The 18,344-nt window shown below is 34.4% G+C and overlaps 2 protein-coding genes across 6 annotated transcripts in view; one reads left to right on the top strand and one right to left on the bottom strand.

The window, feature by feature from the left end:
- LOC109355775 (tetratricopeptide repeat protein 7A-like) lies at positions 1,209–6,699 on the top strand. The gene is made up of 5 exons (XM_019598986.1): positions 1,209–1,394; positions 2,117–2,369; positions 3,003–4,219; positions 5,472–5,625; positions 6,221–6,699. The coding sequence occupies exons 1-5, from the start codon at positions 1,326–1,328 to the stop codon at positions 6,526–6,528; spliced, it is 2,001 nt and encodes a 666-aa protein (XP_019454531.1). The 5' UTR covers positions 1,209–1,325; the 3' UTR covers positions 6,529–6,699.
- Positions 9,501–18,344, bottom strand: part of LOC109357297 (phospholipid--sterol O-acyltransferase) — a 9,731-nt gene continuing 887 nt past the window's right edge. Inside the window, exons 2-17 of one of the 5 annotated variants that reach the window (XR_002108844.1) lie at positions 18,086–18,221; positions 17,851–17,995; positions 17,173–17,342; positions 17,006–17,082; positions 15,760–15,973; positions 15,494–15,668; positions 14,629–14,728; positions 13,035–13,129; positions 12,492–12,543; positions 12,264–12,335; positions 11,493–11,661; positions 10,930–11,034; positions 10,768–10,852; positions 10,356–10,440; positions 9,987–10,102; positions 9,501–9,887 (exon numbers count right to left, since the gene is read on the bottom strand). Coding sequence is in view for 3 of the 5 variants with exons in the window: in XM_019601160.1 (XP_019456705.1) it covers positions 10,359–10,440; positions 10,768–10,852; positions 10,930–11,034; positions 11,493–11,661; positions 12,264–12,335; positions 12,492–12,543; positions 13,035–13,129; positions 14,629–14,728; positions 15,494–15,668; positions 15,760–15,973; positions 17,006–17,082; positions 17,173–17,342; positions 17,851–17,995; positions 18,086–18,221 (1,677 nt within the window). In the remaining 2 variants the exon portion in view is untranslated. Of the gene's footprint in view, positions 10,117–10,355; positions 10,441–10,767; positions 10,853–10,929; positions 11,035–11,492; positions 11,662–12,263; positions 12,336–12,491; positions 12,544–13,034; positions 13,130–14,628; positions 14,729–15,493; positions 15,669–15,759; positions 15,974–17,005; positions 17,083–17,172; positions 17,343–17,850; positions 17,996–18,085; positions 18,222–18,344 lie in introns of those variants that run through there. The other 4 variants (XM_019601161.1, XM_019601160.1, XM_019601159.1 and 1 more) reach the window with 4 other exon arrangements.

Here is an 18,344-nt window from a genome sequence, read left to right as displayed (position 1 = left end):
AAGGTGTTTGTCTAGTGGTGTAAGGTCCCGCTAGATCCCAGGATGATAACCAAAAGGACAAAGGTTCGATTCTTGAGAACGACACTTGTTGAAAGGGGTCAATCACGAACCTCAAAAAATGATTAGTTTCTTGTCCAAAAAGTTAGGGAATACTCTTCTTATTATAAAAAAGACTTACACAATGTGGCAGTTTATATAAATCATACTACAAGAAAGGATAAAAGTTGTATCAAAAAGCAGTCTATAATTGCCTATTAAAAATATATTTGACTTCACTTATTAATAATCTTTTATTAGTATACCTTCCTAACTATAAAATAATAAACACTTAAGATGATACTTGAATAGTTAAATTGTAAAACAATCACTATGGGGTCAGGTTTTTTATCTAACAATACGTTGTTTTAGTGATGTAAGGTTTTGCTAGATTCTCGGGATGAGCAAAAGGTCAATGATTGAATTCATGGAAGTGACACTTGTTACAATTGACAGTCACGCATTCTGAAAAAGATTAATTACTTACTCCGTAAGAGATATATTTGGTAATACAAAAAAACAAATGTATTAGAAACTAGAATTGTTGAAAATATGCAAACCAATCCATTTTCACCATGCTAAGAAGTGTGCTCTTTAAGATTTGTCTTAGTTTTTTAAGGAAATAAATAAATAAAAAATCAGAATCACAATGTATTTCAAGTCTTTATTTTCTATTTAAAATCCTCTCATAAACAGACTTAATTTTCGATTCAAAAAAGTGAAATGTTCGATTCCTGATAACAAGTAATGGAATGTAAGAGAAGAATGAAAGTGAATATGGACCCACTATGAAACAAACATTTGTCATGAGATTCCATTTCTTCTCTCTTTTTCCTAAATACAAATGCTTTCTCATACAAATCAAGTAATTAATTAAAAAGTAAAAGTTTAAGAAAGAAAGGAATTGACACAAAGCATTTCAAACCTTTATTTCATTCCTTTCTTTTCAATTTTCAAATCATAATATTTTTCCTTATTTTATTTTCAATTTCATTCATTACTCATTCAATACTATTTGTGACTGTTACATCATATCTTGTTGTTTTATTACTAATTTTAATATAATTTGTACTGTTTATATCGCTGAAAGTGATTTTTCAAAAAAAAAAAATTAATCTTTTGGTGATTGTGATTTTAAATTTTAGTAAATATTGGATGAAGTTATAGTAAGTGAAAAAATTATTCAGGTATGTTAATTATTATTATTGTTGAATGATTGTGGTTTGAATTTGATTTGTTATTGATTATTGATATATGATAGTGGTGATTGGTTTTTGAGGGAAGAGAAAATGAGAAAGTGTCTTTGTTCTCCAATTGAATTGGTTGCTTCCTCACAATCCTCTGCCTTCAATAACCAGGTTGGTTGGTTTCTTTGTAATTTCATGTTTTTTTCCGGTTTGATGTTATACTCGGATTGATGTTTTTTTAGGATGAGGTTGGCGTAATGATAAGGGTAGTAACACGAGGTCACAGGTTCAAATCCTGAAAAAAACAACCTATCCGTTAGCAGACGACGGGGTATGACTGCTTATATGTACCCCTCCAGACCCTGCTAAGTGGAAGCTTGTTGTTATACTCGACATTTTGACTTTACTATGTGATGTTGATGATGATATAATATCCACCACAAGAATGTTATCAGGACAATATTTGATCAATATATGAATATCTATAACATCCCTACGCCCCAGGCCAATTGGGTGGGAGCCTCGTGCGCTGGCGGCCCTTTTACGTGAATATCAATGTATCGCGTGTTTCTTGGTAGAGTAGAGAAAAATGTTAGTGAATGTGTGGTTTAGTCTCACATGTATTCATGTCAACCCTGTGCTATATGATTCAGTCTCAAATGGTTCACTCTTTCTACTTACTCTGGAGAGACAGCCTAATCATATGTATGCTTGTGTATACCCAAATACTCATTTTAGCATATTAACTTTCGTCACTTTATTATGTAATCGATCAAAGTCGTCGTTTCTTTCAGATCACGGCTCTTGCATGTAGTTGTTCGATTATCTATTTATTGGACTTGACGTAATCTGCGCGTAATCTGTTTAAAGAATAGTATGCCTGTAATCTGCAGGAAGCTAGAGCCTTGTTAGGAAGAGATGAATATCAGAAAGGAAATATTGAAGTTGCTTTACATGTTCTTGAGGGAATAGATATAGATGATCTGACTCTGAAGATAAAAACTTCCCTTGCCAAAAGCAGAGATCGGCGGAAGAGACATTCCCGGAATTATGCTGCATCGCCAATGTCCATACATGTTGTTGGCTTACTGTTCGAAGCATTTTTTGTAAAAGCAAAATGTTTACAGGTTCTTGGAAGGTTTAAAGGTACCTTCTCTAGTTGTTTCACTCATAGATTTGCTCTTTGGTTTTTAACTTAGCAGTAACTTATGAAATTTCATTGCATATTTTTATTTTCTGTGTAAGTGATTGTTTGACTTGAATTTTATTCTTTGTTTATGCTTTTGCTTCATTGGAGAAATGCCAGTTTCTTGATTCACTTTAACACCATATTCTCTGCTTCTGCTGTTACATATTATCCCTTGTATAATTTTGGTCAAACACCCCGAAAAAATTAAATTCGGCCATGGGTTTCCCCTTCTATACAGGTTTAGAATGTGGAGATTTTGCAATTTAGGGTTTTTGCCATAAAACCAGAAAATCACAATGAGAGAGCGATTTTACGATCCTACGATCTTCCCCGGCGATCTCACCGGAAGTGGTGAGATCGCATTCAGAGTAGGCACGCGACTCACTAGCTCTTGAAAATTCGTAAGATCTACCGATCCTACAAGTTAAATCGCGATCTTAACTACTATGATTCACAACACATTTTGAAGGGAATTATGTAATTTCATGAAAGACAAGTGTCCGTTTTAACTGCGGTTTTAAAAAAGAAAATTTTGAGCTATATGAAAAGCCAAAATGTTATCTAATATATAATTTCAATCATTCTTGCAGAAGCTGCCCAATCTTGTAAAGTTATTCTGGACATAGTTGAGTCTTCATTACCTGAAGGATTGCCTGAAAACTTCGGTGCTGACTGTAATTTGCAGGCAACTTTGAGCAACGCAGTTGAGCTACTTCCAGAACTATGGAAACTTGCCGACTGTCCACGAGAAGTTGTTTTGTCTTACCGGCGGGCAATCCTTCATAAATGGAGTCTTGGTGTAGAGACCAGAACAAAGATTCAGAAAGAATTTGTTGTTTTTCTACTATATAGTGGAGCGGAATCAGTACCCCCGAATCTACGTTACCAAAGGGAGAACTCATTTGCACCTATAAACAACATGGAAGAGGCTATACTTATTTTAATGATTTTGCTTCGACAAGTTTCTCTAAAGAAAATTGAGTGGGATCCTTCAATTATGGATCATCTTTCATTTGCTCTATCGGTTTCGGGGGATTTGACAGCTTTAGCCGATCAATGGAAAGAATTGCTCCCTGGGACTGTTAACCGGAGAGAGAGGTGCCATGTCCTTGCTCTTTGTTACCATGGAGCGGGTAAGGATTTGGTAGCACTGGATCTTCTTAGGAAATTGTTAAGTAGCACAGAAGACCCAAAACATGTTCCAGCTTTGTTGATGGCTTCTAAGATTTGTTGCGAGAATCCTAATCTCGCCAAAGATGGAATAAGCTTTGCTCGCAGATTGCTTGAGAACTTGAATGGAAAATGTGATCAATTGGAAACACTTGCCCATTGCTTCCTTGGTGTTTCACTTTCAGCTCACTCAAAATTGGCTATTCCTAATTCTGAGAGGTTCGAGAAACAATCTGAGGCACTTCATTCCCTGGTAACTGCGAGCAGAATGACCAGAATGAGAGACCCCCGTGTACTATACTATCTCAGTTTAGAATATGCCGAACATAGGAAGTTCGATGCTGCTCTTCACTATGCAGAATGCTTCCTAGAACTGGAAGCTGAGTCTAATGTTAAAGGGTGGTTATTGCTAGCCCGGATATTATCAGCTCAAAAGCAGTTTTTGGATGCCGAGTCTATTGTCGATGCTGCTTTGGATCAGACTGGGATATGGGATCAAGGTGATTTGTTGCGAACAAAAGCTAAAATGAAAATTGCACAGGGCCAGTTAAGGAGTGCCCAAAAGATATATAGTCGGCTTTTCGGTATTCTTAAAGTTCAGAGACAAACTATTGGCTCAAGGAAGGATCTATATAAGGTTTGTTGATCATAATTCTTGTTGATTTATACTTCTGAATCAGAGGCCTTCATTCTTGTGATTACTTTAACATAATTTTTTGAATGTTGTCTCCCTTAAACATGTGGAACTTACACATTGCTGACATTTATGATTATGTGTTTGTAATTGCGGGTGAAAGGTAGTGCCCGGCTGGTTTTTACCTGATCGTATTGATAGGAATATAATGGTAGGATTAGTGAAGGCAGGGTCATTATTAATTCAGTTTAACATGAATGCATATCTTGAAAAGAAAAAAGCAGAATCCAAAGATTTCCTTTGGATGTACCGAGAGGAGAACAATGAAACTTTTTAAAGCATGATATAACTTTAGAGACACGCTACAGATGGGTTCACATAATCGATCTGTACGATTGGCCTTAGTTTGAGAATTATTTATTCTCCTTTAGAGTTTGACTGTGTAGTATTTTTATCATTCTCCTTTTTGTTATCACATTTCTAAATGAAAGTTTATTTATACTAGATACCATTTCTTCCAACAAGAGATCATTTAGTGAAAATAATTGTCGATTTTGGGTTTGCATAGGCGTTCTTATGAATTTAAGCTCTTGAAGAGTCGGTATATTATTATGATGTCATAAGGGAAAGTCATAAGTTCAAATCTACTATTGTGTATTTCTCCGCATTTTGGACCAAGCAGTCCACATGTTGTATTCAACACACCTAGGAGAAGTATTAGATTATATAGATGATTAAAGCCATATGTTCGACAAACCGAAGCATTTATAAGAGCAGGTGCTCATTAGTTATTTGTTTCGGACCAAATGAATGGTATAGAAACCTTTCTTTAACTTTTTATGTCAATTAGGCTAAGCATTATGGTGTCGTTCAATCCATGTAGCCGACCCCACGTAGTGGGATTAAGGCTTGGTTGTTGTTGTTGGGCTAACCATATTATTGATATGCCTTTTAAAGGAATCAGGCCTAAAGAATGGGTTCTGTAGTTGGATGGCTAAACATTATAGGCACGTACTTTAGATGCAATCTTTTAGGAAGTGGCTGTTTTTCGTGTGTTTCGAATGCTCGAGCATGTACGGTGAATGAATGTGGTCCACAGAATAATGTTGGAAGTTTATGCGGTTTGTATCTTGAACGCACAAGCAGTTATATATTTTTTTCTTCCAATTTTTAAGTTGTGTAAGAAATGCATTTCAGAAGAGACACTGCTTTTAGATGTTACCTGCTTACCCTTTTTATATACTTTATGTAACAGGACTACCGAGATCGCACCAGGAAGTTGGAAGTGGAAGTATTGCATGATCTTGCTTATCTATACATAAGTGTGTCATGTTGGCACGATGCAGAGGCGTGTCTTTCAAAATCGAAGGCCATCAAGCTATACTCTGCTTCTAGATGTCATGCAATAGGTAACTAAATATGATTTATATTTCAGTTTTATGGTTTTTGGAAATGACGTTAAATGATTATAATCATTCGAGAGAGGGGGAGAGAGTGAATTAGATCCCTATCGATTGATCTGGAGTTGCTACTGATCGCTACTCTCTCTGTCATCATAATCTGCTGCACTATTGTGTTAGTAGGGCTTAGCTCTTATTTGCTCTCTAATTTTTCGATTAAATTGCAACCTGACCTCTTGAAAAAAAGTGCAGAAAACATGCTCCTAGGTTTTTCTAACATATTGATGTTTCAACTTTGAATTGATGGCGTTTAATGTTAGAGTGTGTTTTTGAACCAAAACCTGATATAAATTCATTAATTGAGTTATAACGATCTCACCCGTTCATCATATTCATTGGGTTAGATCAGTGTCACCTACAATACATTGTTTGATTTTGGAAGCATGGGTTACTCAAATTTGTGAATGGGATGTTTGCATGTAAATTTGACAAAGGTGTAAGATCTTCGGAGAAATTATTGTAGAACTAGCAGTAAACTATCTATTTGAGTTACTTTATAGATTTGCATATAATAGGTTTTGTTCTTTATTGTTCGATTTCGTAGGTACAATGTACGAAGCAAAGGGCCTTGACAAAGACGCTCTACAAGCTTTTCGCAATGCTTTGGACATTGAGCCAGGACATGTCCCTAGCTTGATCTCAACCGCTGTTGTTCTTAGACGCGGCAACGAATCCGATCCTGCTATCAGAAGCTTTCTGATGGATGCACTACGACATGACAGATTAAACGCTTCTGCTTGGTATAATCTTGGCATTTTCCACAAGACTAATGGTACAATATTAGACGCCACAGAATGTTTTCAGGCAGCTAACATACTCCAAGAATCGGCACCAGTTGAACCTTTCAGATGACTGATACCACAAGCAGCTTTGTATACTTTTTGTGTTGCCATCTTACATATGCTGGTATGTTCCATAGAAAAACTCTACCAATACATTTTTCAACATTCTTTTCATACCATTTTTCATCTAGAATGTGTTTTTTGTATAGTTTTCATGTGTTCTTCAACATTCTTACTTTCACATGGCACATTCTGCTCCAACAAAAATCAACTTCATACTATCATTGTTTCTGTGTGATTTGCAAATTGGGAAAAAGGAAAATAAAGTGTGCTGAAAATTGTGTGCTATCCTAAAATGACTCTTACTTTCACATGCTCATCTTTCATCAGTTTCATGTGTAGGAAGGACCCTTGTTGCATACCAAAATAATGAAAAATGATTTATTTGATAAATTAAAATATAATATATTAGAGGGTGAGTTTGGTACAATCTTAAGGTTGTTTCTTAGCAATTATGAGGTCAATGGGTTCAAATCCTAGAAATGACATCTCCAATTGTGGGGTAAGACTGTGTACATCTATCCTCCTCAGACCCCACTAAATGATAGTTTTGTACACTAGGTTGTCCTTTTTTTTGGTGTTTCAATAAAAAAGTATCTTTAGTTGTTCTTAACCATATATTGAAGGTGCATGAGTAAGCCTTCTAAATCATTTTCAAGGGGTTAAATTTCCAACTTCCTATCATTAGTGGTTAGTGCAAAAAAAAAAAAGCATACTATATGATATTTGTTCAATACACAATAAATTAGACTAAGATTAGTGCTTTAGAACAGAAATGTTCAACCCATACTATTTCAAATTAGTGACTTGTTTGAATTTTCTCTTTAAACGTGTTCCCTACTTCCTCAAACCAAAGTCAATATTGTAGGAGGTGTATGGCAACTTCTGTAACACATGTAATATTGTATAGTGCAAACAACACATGTTCATTCTTTTCTTGAAATTTTCATGTTTCTCATGATTGATTAAATACATAGCATACTTGCGTTAAAAGTTGAATGAAAAACTCATAAGCACATAGTAATAACTTACAGAAGTTAGTGAACAAGAAGTAAAACTTGTGTTGTTAGGCACATGAGTATGTAGGCACATGAGTATGTAGGCACAATCAACTAGAATAGACATTAAAATAATAATTAAAGAATGCAACAAAAGTACATCTCAATTCTTAATTGGTTGTGCTTACGTAGGTGCATGCGTCAATATAAGTTTTACTCACAAAGTTCTTAAATTCCAAAAAATTAGTTAGACAAAGAATTAAAAAAGAAGTTTGTGAGTATGTATTCTTAATTTCAAGTTTTTATATAATCAATACATTATTTTTATTTATATTGAAAAGACGGTGATAATTAATACATGAATGATGGATAATGTGCTAATAGTGTAAATAACTCGTGTCAATGCATAGAGTATTTTCTCTTGTTTTATTTAACAAAACATTGTTTCACAATTAAAGATAAGAGGGAAGTTGGACTTAGGGTATAGTACAAAAAGATTAAACAAATTGATATAAAAAGATAATGATGGTGTAGATTAGAAGATAAATTTCTAGTATCATCTTATGATTAGTTGTTTAATATATATTTATTTTGTTACCAATCACAAATCTATAGTGTCACCAAAGTATGTTATAGTTGTGTTTTAGCTATGTTAGGTGTAAAAAAAAAACAATGCCCTAATTTCACTAAAAGAAAAAATGTAGTCCTTTTCATTCAAACTCCTCATAGTACAAAACTGTTTATAAACAAAAGAAAAACCTAGTCTAATGATGGGGCCTTTTCTGATTTTCTTTTCCTTGTTTCTAAATGATAAAAGGAGTGGATGGGGTAGTTAGCAAATCAAGTACTACATTAAACATGCATTGGATTCGTCATCATAGGGAAGTAATGGTTGAAAGTGACATAACAATGATGCTACATTATTGTCTTTGTTTGAGCCAAACTATGCTCTATCTTTGAGAAAAATGGGACCATTTCCTACAGCATGGGAATGTGGACCACAACATGGATGGAAACTCCTTAAAGAGAATGGCGTAGTGACTCTAGTTCCTATTGGATGAGGAGAAGGCATAGATGGCAAGTGCCTTCATTCTATTCTCTTATAATACCATTTCTTTCAACTTTAACAGTCCAAAACGAAAGCCTGAGACCGTTAAAAAGCTCCCCCACCTTGTTGGGAACCACAATATATTGTCCACTCTAGTTCCTTATGTCACCGACATTTGCACTGTAACTCCAAATCTTAAGCTTAAAATTGAAGATGAAACTAATTGATTGGATGAGAGAATCAGTAAAGGCTTTAATCTATAGATGAAATAATTAGAGGGAAAGTTATGACACATATATGTCAATTAAAGAGTTATGATATGTAATTAATTAGGGAATATTTTTAATTAACCAGAATAAAGTAATTATTATGTTATAAAGTCTTTTACATGATCAATATATCATTCATCATCTATATGTATTATTTTTATTTTTAAATATCAATGATGATTAATATATAAAGAGTAAATGATACGGTAATAGAGTAAAAAGTTATTATTTATTGATACATAAACCATTTTCCTATGTATGTTTGATAGGAAAGTTATAAAGCAATTAAATGCTTAACAAAGCCCGAACACTTAAATACAAACTAAAACATCATTTATTAGTATAAAAAACACAGTGTAGGCGTTATTGAATATAAATGGTTCAACTCCTAAACGCTAGTCAATATTAGAAAATGGTATGATTTATAAATGTGGAAATTTTGCCATATGCCTAGGTTGAAAGGGATTAAGTTATCCCATTCTAAAAGATTATTACTCTCTTGTTAAGAAGAAAAAGGACCATAAACGAAATAGTGAAAAAGAAAGGATAAAATTCTTATTAACAAACAAGAGCTTATCAAAGCATAAAATTGTTTTCAATCCTTGGGGAAAGGAGCTTATAACATCCAGTCTTTAAATTATACATATTTAGATACAGCTTAAGTTTCTCAGTGTATCTTTGTAGTGTCAATCTAAGGAGAAAAGTAAGCAGGGACAACAATTTCTAGTGACCAAAAATGTCTCTGTTCTGAAAGCAGAGAGCAAAGGTTTCAGCTTCACTATTGTTATCTATGTAACATTTTTTAAACAGTCAGTTATACAATCACTATAGACGCTTCCTAGATTAACAAAACTGTATACTGAATTGGCCAATATAAATGTACAGAATCACCATAATTCTGGCATGTTATTTCTTGTGGACGGTAAAACGGTGTAACCAGCAATATAAATAATGTTTCAACAAACAATAAGGCAATAACCTGAATCCAGTTTTGTTGAGCTTGTGAAGATGCACATCAGATGCCACCAGTAGCATATCGGAGAGGTTCCTGCAGCTATAGTAAGAGTAGAGTACAACATTCACTAAGATCTGGCCCAAGCCATATATCAAAATTCCAAACAAGCAAAGAACTTGCTTGTACATTGGCACTTACAATGCGGAAGAATGATCAAAACTCCAAAATTCAGTTACATGGACGAGTAATTCTGATATTCACATGTAGTGTTTCATCTACAAGTGTAAAGTTCGTAGCAATAATCCCACCAACACCTGGGATAACAAAACTGAAAGCTTATCAGTATCATAACATCATAAAAACACAACTAATATATACATATATATATATAAACACGGTTTTAGATTTCCAAATGCATGTCATCTATGAATGATTCTATAACTTACGCATAGAAATACCAAATGTCACCTGGTGTATCAAAGCCAAAACTTAAAGTCATATGGCAGAGCATTGATAAATCTAAATAGAGTAAGACAATCAAAAGGAAGGCAATAAAACGTGACTTACTATTTACAAATAATGTAACAACTGATCAAATGAAGTATTTCTCAACCTGCAGCTTTGTCCCAGGTGAACATCACCAAAAGCATACCTGCATTATGATAAATCTGAAATGTTAAACGAATTCAATCAAGAAACAAGTAAACTAAGGATAAAAATGTTAGGGAGAATTCGAAGTTAGGAAGTCTTGTCAAACAAAACAAATTTCAAAATACATAAAATTTAACGAATGTCGAGATTTATGGTTAACTAAGCTCAGTTAACTATTATGGTCTCAAAACATTCCTGTGAACGTGAATTACATTATTTCATAATTTGGTTAATTCTTCCTAAATTGGAAATATTTGTGCTGAGGTTTCCTACATGATAATCCCCCCAAGAGTAAATCAAATCATAAATACAGGAGAAAGAAAATAACCTATATTCACAGTACTCTGGCCATGCACAGCGAGCTTTCCCATAATCCCAATAACAGTCATCATCTCTTAAAGGTCCACGCTTAGCTGTAATTGCACAAAATAAGTGGAGGGGATTTCCAGCTGAATTGTTGAAAGCTGTTTATAAATGTAGTATGTAATACCTTTCATGACAAATTTTGATTTTGCATCAGGATGGATATCATGCCACATCTCAAGCCATAACTCTCTCATTAGCACTGGTGATCTGACAATATTCCTGTGATTTGCTACACAATTATTGTGTCAATTTACTTGTATGTATCCATATAGTCAATTGTTTTGTTGTATAAGACTTGCATATTTTGTGACCATAATTCTTGCTCATCCACAAAAGGTTGTAAACTTGTAATCAATAAGACAAATTTGTTGGATGGTTCATTATAAAACTAATAAGTTGTACACATGCGGGTAAATAACTCTTTCCTGGCTAATGCTTAACTTTTGATTAAAATTAGTCTGTGGCCTGATATTTGTTTCATGCTTTGAAACCCTGATCTTTTTCTAAACAGATAAATTTTCAAGTGTTGGTAAATTTTGAGTATTGGCTTCAAGATCCAGTCAGAAAAATCAACAAGATGCTTATGTACACTGATTAACTTTGCCAGTAATAATGTAGTTGGCGTTATTTTAGCCCTAAATAAAAGCATTAATTAGTTCATGAAAACTGCAAGGACAAGGCATGCACCTTTATCAAGCTCCCAAACAGCTGTCCTCTTTCCAGGAAGACTTTCAGAATCTTCATAATATGTTATGTACTTAACCTTAGGTGACTTTGTCATGTTTGGAACAACATCTTCATGGCGTTGATGTTCCACATTCAATTTAATCTGAACATCTGTACCATCATGCTCTACCTGATAAGCCACACCAAAGTAGATATAATGATTTTCATGCAATTATCAAATTGCACGAGAACAACACAATGAAGATAAGAAAAGGGTAAAAAGCATGAAAACCAGAAATATCAAAACTGGAAGTTTAACTTTTCTCTAAATCAAAATGCATCACTGAAACTTAATAGCTTCCAATTTGAGATGTCTATTGCAGGATATTATTAAATAAGAAACTGAAACAAATGGCTGAGAGCACGGATAACAATGTCAGCGGTCTTTATCTATATCTAAGTAGAGAACTAACAGGTTCTAGATGGAAAGTTGTTTCACAGAGATGCACAGGGTCTAAAAGTGGGGACAAACCCCATGTTCTTTTCCTTATTATCATTCATTTTCAGCAAACACTTCTTATGGGCTTAGAAGTAGAATTCATGGTAAGTCCCATCCGTCCAAATGGATAATACAACCCTGTGAGTCCCAGCAAACTAATCATCTAATAACACGCATTTGCAATGATGTAACTGGATCCCTAAACATAACCGTAGAAAAAACCTAAAACCACACTTAATTTCATATTAAAATAATAGTCAAACATAACTCACATAATTTTCAGACAGAATTACCTGAGGAGCTCTTGTTATGTTCACCTTTGGTCCAAGCCAGTTCTTGCACCAGGCAAGGGAGTGGTATGGTACCTGTAAATGGTTGATTTTATTGGAACCCAACTGTGAATCTAGATGTTATGCTTACGATTCCAAAACCAATTCAAGCACTAAAGCTTGACAGTCAATATTATTACGCCTTCCTACATAATTCACAACCACGGCAAAGGAAACATAATTTAAGCTAACCGTCTCATCTCCACTTGTGGCTCCAGGGTTCCCTTCAACCAGATTCCCTGACCTGACAGTTCATACTAAAACACTTCAACATTTTTAAGTAGAACATCCAGAACAACATACAAAAAGGCCTTTAGTAGGAACATCTGTTTCACCATTATACACATTCCTTCATGAAAGATAATTTTAATTTGCAAGATTAATGCCATTAAAATTGACTAACAAACCTTTCCCCACCCTCGTCCCCATGACGCATGAGAAAATTGTGATTTATTAATGAGATGATACATAACAAAGCAATGACAAAACACAAGAGAATGAAGTGAAAGAAAATACAGAAGAACTAGAACATTCAGAAAGGAAGAGATGATAGTCTTCCAGGTCCCAAAAAACAGATGAACACAAATATAAGGTTCAGCAGAGAGAGAAAATTATAACTTCACCCAACACGGCATGCTCCTTGAAGTAGAAATAGAAAATGAGAGAAATAGAATACAGTTCCAAACCATTTACAACTATAAGAAAAATCATCACACTTGAAGGACCTGCATTTACCTTGACATTAGAGATCCTTCCAGCTCATAAATGACATCTGTAATGATCCAGTTGTCAGGGTAAGGCTTGCCGCTAGGAGCAAAGTAGTAACCAACCTGTTTTTTGACAATGAAAATGCCAAAATGTCATTCTCAATGACAATTTCTGATCAACAGACTCTCCAAACATTTACTCTGTATGAAGAGTCATGAGATACGGGTAAATGTTGACACCTCAGGAAGGATATTAAATGTATAAAGAATTTGACACCATTTACGAAGCTAAATAAAATTACAATTAGTTTATATTTGAGAACTGAAATTTATTAAAATACTAGCAAATTAACGTCACCCCTATATGACTAGAAATTATTTAACAATGAGCTCAAAAAAAAAACAAAGTCCAGAATATATATCACAGGTAAGCAAACACTGAATGTTTTGAAATATGAAATGCTATGGAACTGACGAAGAGTGAGAAGATACAAGAGAACAGAAACTAGAGAGAGATATAGAGAGCAGTGGGAGAGAAAGAGAACCAATCTGGAATATCTGATACATTCAACTGAATAGAATTACAATGCAATGAGATATTTATACATTACTGGCTTAGAGCCAGGTAGCTGATACAGCTGTAGCTTCTCAACGATATTATAACTACCTCTGCTGACTCAGCAGTGGCAGTGATACAGTGTGGCACAACCTAACTTAACTACACTATCATAATAGAAGCCAACATTGATTGCAAACAAATATGCTGAGGAGTATAAGATAAAATCACAAAATCTACTGGTACTTGTGACTTAAACAAATAGAGAGATATACCATATAACTAAAAGATTGGGTTCACAACTTTCAAAATGAAACATATCTGGCTTTTTTAAGCATGCAGGTGCACCATATATATCGGCCCAATTTGCCACTTCAAAAAAATAATCTAAAATGATAGCAGTGTGGCAAACTAAAACATAACTGTGTCAGATGCAGCAACTCAAACAAACTACACAAAGGGGTGTAAATATACAATAAAGCTAATGCAGGAGTTTCAACATTTCCAGATTCACAATTTCAGATTTAGAAGAAGAAGAAGAAGAAGAAGAAGAAACTATACCATAAAAACAACAACCAAGTCTTAGTCCTACTAGGCAGGTCGACTATATGGATTGAATAACACCATAATGTTCTATCATAAATAATGTCCATTGTCAAAGCATTGAATCGTCGATCTCTAAATTTTTCCTAATTGTTCTGCCTATCATTTTTCTTGACCTCCCTCTGCCTCTGAAATTGGACTAAACTTCATTTGATCTACTCTCTTTATTGGGGCTTCTAATAGTCTCCTCCACACATGCCCAAATCACTTAAGGTGGGATTCTAGTATCTTTTCTACAATAGGAGCTACCACAATTTTCTCCCTAATATATTCTTAATCCTATATTGTCTAACATTCTCATATCTGGTACATTGAGTTTATTCTTTTGTTAACGTTTTATAACCCGACATTCAATCTCATATAACATAAGAAGAAAAAACTATATGCAAACTAAAAGTTACTTCAATGGAATTACTTAGTTTGCAGTTTTGTAAAGCATTTCACTTATTGATAAAAACTATACCTTAGTCTTTGAATCAGTGCCATAAATGCAGAAGACATTCTTTATTGGTGGCCTGTCCCAAGGTGTTAATGGATTAAGAATAGGATCACCAAGATATGATCTGAAACAGCAAAGCATTCAAGCATATGCCTATTAGATAATAGAATTACAAATAACAATCATAAACTGGCTGACTAGTAAAAGAATGTTCAAGAAAAAAGTACATAAAACAGAAAGAGAAACTCACTCTTAGAAAACGAACAGATCAAGATCTATATTTCATGATAGCTGGTGGAAAATATTTTCAAGTTGCATCTGTTTCTTTGTGATGATGATAAATTCCGTGTAAATAAAAGTATCCTATCCACACTTCCTTGTTAAAGCACATAGTTGTAACCATGTTTATGTACAGAAATGCTTCATACTATGAAGAAATTTTTGTGAAACAGCTCACGAATGTCAAATAACAAAAGAGGCAGTGCCGTTTCAAGCAAAATTTGAGGAATGAAGTTTTCACACAAAATAGCACTGCTGATTTATAAGTTGATAAGTTAAAACATTTTCTTTTGGTTGCATGTTCCACTGTCAGAAGAAAAGTATTGTAGAACATATTTTCAGTCAGATGATTCCCCTTTTGTTGAATATTTAATCTGTTTATCGTAATATCAATATGATGATATATGCAAGTTTTTATTGCTATAAAAGCGAATTTAACCTATCTATAAACAATCAAGATTCAATTAGATGGTAACTGGATGACCATTCTTTGTGTTACATAAGAAAAAAATTAAGCTTTGATTTTAAAGTCTCATTTTTTGGCCTCAGTGTAAAATTCTCAAATACGTCTTGAGAAATATATTCTAATGGTTACTGATGTAACACTTACTTTTCTAACTGATACAAAAGTCTCTTGCTGTCTGGGTCATAATCTTCAATTGCCTTGAAAAAGGAGCCATCTGATATTTCACGAGCTGTGAAAGATAACTGAGTAGGCATTCCACATTCCATGCTGGACAGGTTGGCTGGAGTTACTTCTGAAAATGAGGGATATGCGTCAAATCCTGCAATCAGAGGATACAGTAGGCAGTTGGCGACCATAAGCACCATAACGAGATAGCCCAATAAAACATGCATACAAATCCCCAATCTTACCGCGAGTTGTGGGAATTTCAATGTTGATTACATTTGTTGGCCATCCAGAGAAGTTCGACTGAAGCTCCCGCTCATCACAGCGATATTTATGGTGACTTGCATGCTTTTCCGCAGAAAAATGCTTCCAATATTTATCATCTGCTCTACAGTACTTGGAAAAGGGCATCATCCATAATGATGAACCAAAAGAGTTGAACATTAATCGAGCTGTTCCCTGATACCTTAAAAAAATTATGATAAGCATGTATTAAGACAGGAAGGTAACTGCATAAGAAACAGTAACATGGAACATATGCCCAAATCAACCCATCTCTTGAGCTATAGCAGTGTGTTGATCTGGGAGTCTATTATCATCTAGGTCGGGAGATGATGGCATAACAAGGTGAAAATTAAATCACTTTCTGACAATCATGATGCACAACTAAACTCATGCTGTCATTTTCTGTAATGTCAAGGTAGCTGTTTGGACAAGTATTTTTTTGTATGCATGATAGCCATTCGATAAATTTCATGTCATCGGAAGATCTTCTATAAGCAGTTTGGGATTAAAATGGTTTTCCATTTGAGTCAAGCAAGAAAGGACTTACAAGCATATAATGTAGAGAGAGAAGGATGGGATACTAGCAAAAGAAGTAGCTCAGGAGTTAGGAGTTCTGCATCGCTCTAATTGAAGATTACAAATCACGTAGGATTACATAATTTTCTCATAAATTTATGATGAAAAATTTGTTTTTAGTTGAAAAAATATACTCCCAGACCCATCTTTCTTTTTTTCTCTCTTTTGTTTTTTAGTGTTTCAAAAATTTCACCTTTACTGACAGTCTATAGTAAAGTTCTTAGTTTCCAATTTCTTATGCATGAGATGATATTAAGCATTTTGATCTAGAAACAAGTTTTCTTCACTGTTTTCCCCTTGCTACAAATTATTTCTATGACATCCAGCAATTTCCCAAATCTATCACATAATGCATCCATCATATAGGTGAATACACAGAAGCATGACAATAGGGAGAACACTTGGAAATTAACAACTCGATACTGTGACCAAGAAGATTAAAAGCCAACAGAGGATTATATGACAATGTTTGAAATAATAACAGGCTGACCCCACCCAGTGGGACTAAAGCTTGGTTGTTGTTTGAAATAATAACAGGCCTTTAATATAGCATAGCCTAAGCTTAGATAAATTAACAGACAAAAAAGCATATTCCCGAGAAAAGAAAAGTTACAACGTTTAGAAGGTAACCTCGGAAATAGGAAGGCCAAATGTGAATCCAGAAAGTGTTGCTTCAATGGTTTCTGTTGCGCCAAGAAGGGGAGCTCCTAAGACAGCCAATCAAAGAAGGATAATCAGTATATGAAATTATCATCAGCAATACCTTTAAAAGGAAACTTCACCCAAGTCAATCATACCAACAGCAAAATAGGCATGAATATGTTGATCCAGCCATTGGATATAATGCTTTGGTGCAATCTCTAGCTTTAACCACTCCAAGAAATAACGGAAAACATTATTACCCAATGAATGGGCAAAAACTAAAGAGGGTCCACCACGGAGCTTAAAAGCAGTTTCGAATGTTAATCTGCAATGAAAAATACAATTTGAAAAATGAAAATATACTCAAGGTAACCAACAAATTAAATCAATTCTCTAATTGTTGCTTTCTTCCCTCATTAGTCATCCAAAAACATGGGGGTGACTATTTTCCACTCCATCCCTACCCTTTTCCTTTCATGCCATTCTATCTAAAAATTCAAAACATACATTAAAGCTAGAATGGATATATTATTTGCCAATGAAGTCTGCCTGGATGCAAGCATCAAATTTAACAGGAAAAAAAGCAAAATGTATAACTATCAAGTAGACGTCTAAGAATACTTTAAGCACGGGATAATTAGTTGGTTGGAAGAAACAAATTGGCCATTCAGCAAAAGGTACTAAACAGCCGATGAAAATATTTTGATACTATAACCAATGCCTCCTCAAATCTTGAATGCAATTTGTAACAAGCAATTTTTTATCTAAATCATAGCAGATAATAACTTCCTGACACTAACCTACAGATTACCAGATACAAAATGTAAACATACTTTAGCTTATGAAAGTAAAGGTCTCGTTCTTCAAGCATGGCCGGTGCCAATCTCCAGTCATAAGGAACAGCAATTATCGCATTAGCTTCTATGCCAAATTCAATACACCACTTAATCCATTCTTTCCACACAGAAGAAAGTGGTCCTGTCAATAAAAGAGTGCATTCTCAGAAATATAAAACACAAAAAACTACAACAAATTGGTTACAAAAGCATAGAGATATACAAGACAGACCTGTTATATAACCAGGATCAAGTTCGGTAATACCAGAAAGACCACTATCAGGGCGAGACTTGCAATCAGGGTGATCTGTCTGATTGTAAGGTTCCAGTAACATGCACTTAAGCCAGCAATTGACAGCAGAAAGAAGCTGAAAACAAATGAATTGAGGAAACTTCACTCACACACACCATTCTTAATAACAATTTGTAAGTTTTAATGTGCTCCTTAAGTATACTTACCGTGATTTCACAAATAGGAAAAACAAACAGAA

The sequence above is a fragment of the Lupinus angustifolius genome, chromosome LG09 (genome assembly GCF_001865875.1).
Source record: "Lupinus angustifolius cultivar Tanjil chromosome LG09, LupAngTanjil_v1.0, whole genome shotgun sequence".
Taxonomy (NCBI): Eukaryota; Viridiplantae; Streptophyta; class Magnoliopsida; order Fabales; family Fabaceae; genus Lupinus; species Lupinus angustifolius.
This window is presented reverse-complemented; position numbering and strand designations above follow the sequence as displayed.

Coding starts and splice junctions, on each gene's coding strand:
- LOC109355775 (XM_019598986.1), top strand. CDS start 1,326: ATGAGAAAGTGTCTTTGTTCTCCAATTGAATTGGTTGCTTCCTCACAA. Junction 2,370..3,002: donor GGTTCTTGGAAGGTTTAAAG/GTACCTTCTCTA, acceptor TCATTCTTGCAG/AAGCTGCCCAATCTTGTAAA. Junction 4,220..5,471: donor CAAGGAAGGATCTATATAAG/GTTTGTTGATCA, acceptor TTTATGTAACAG/GACTACCGAGATCGCACCAG.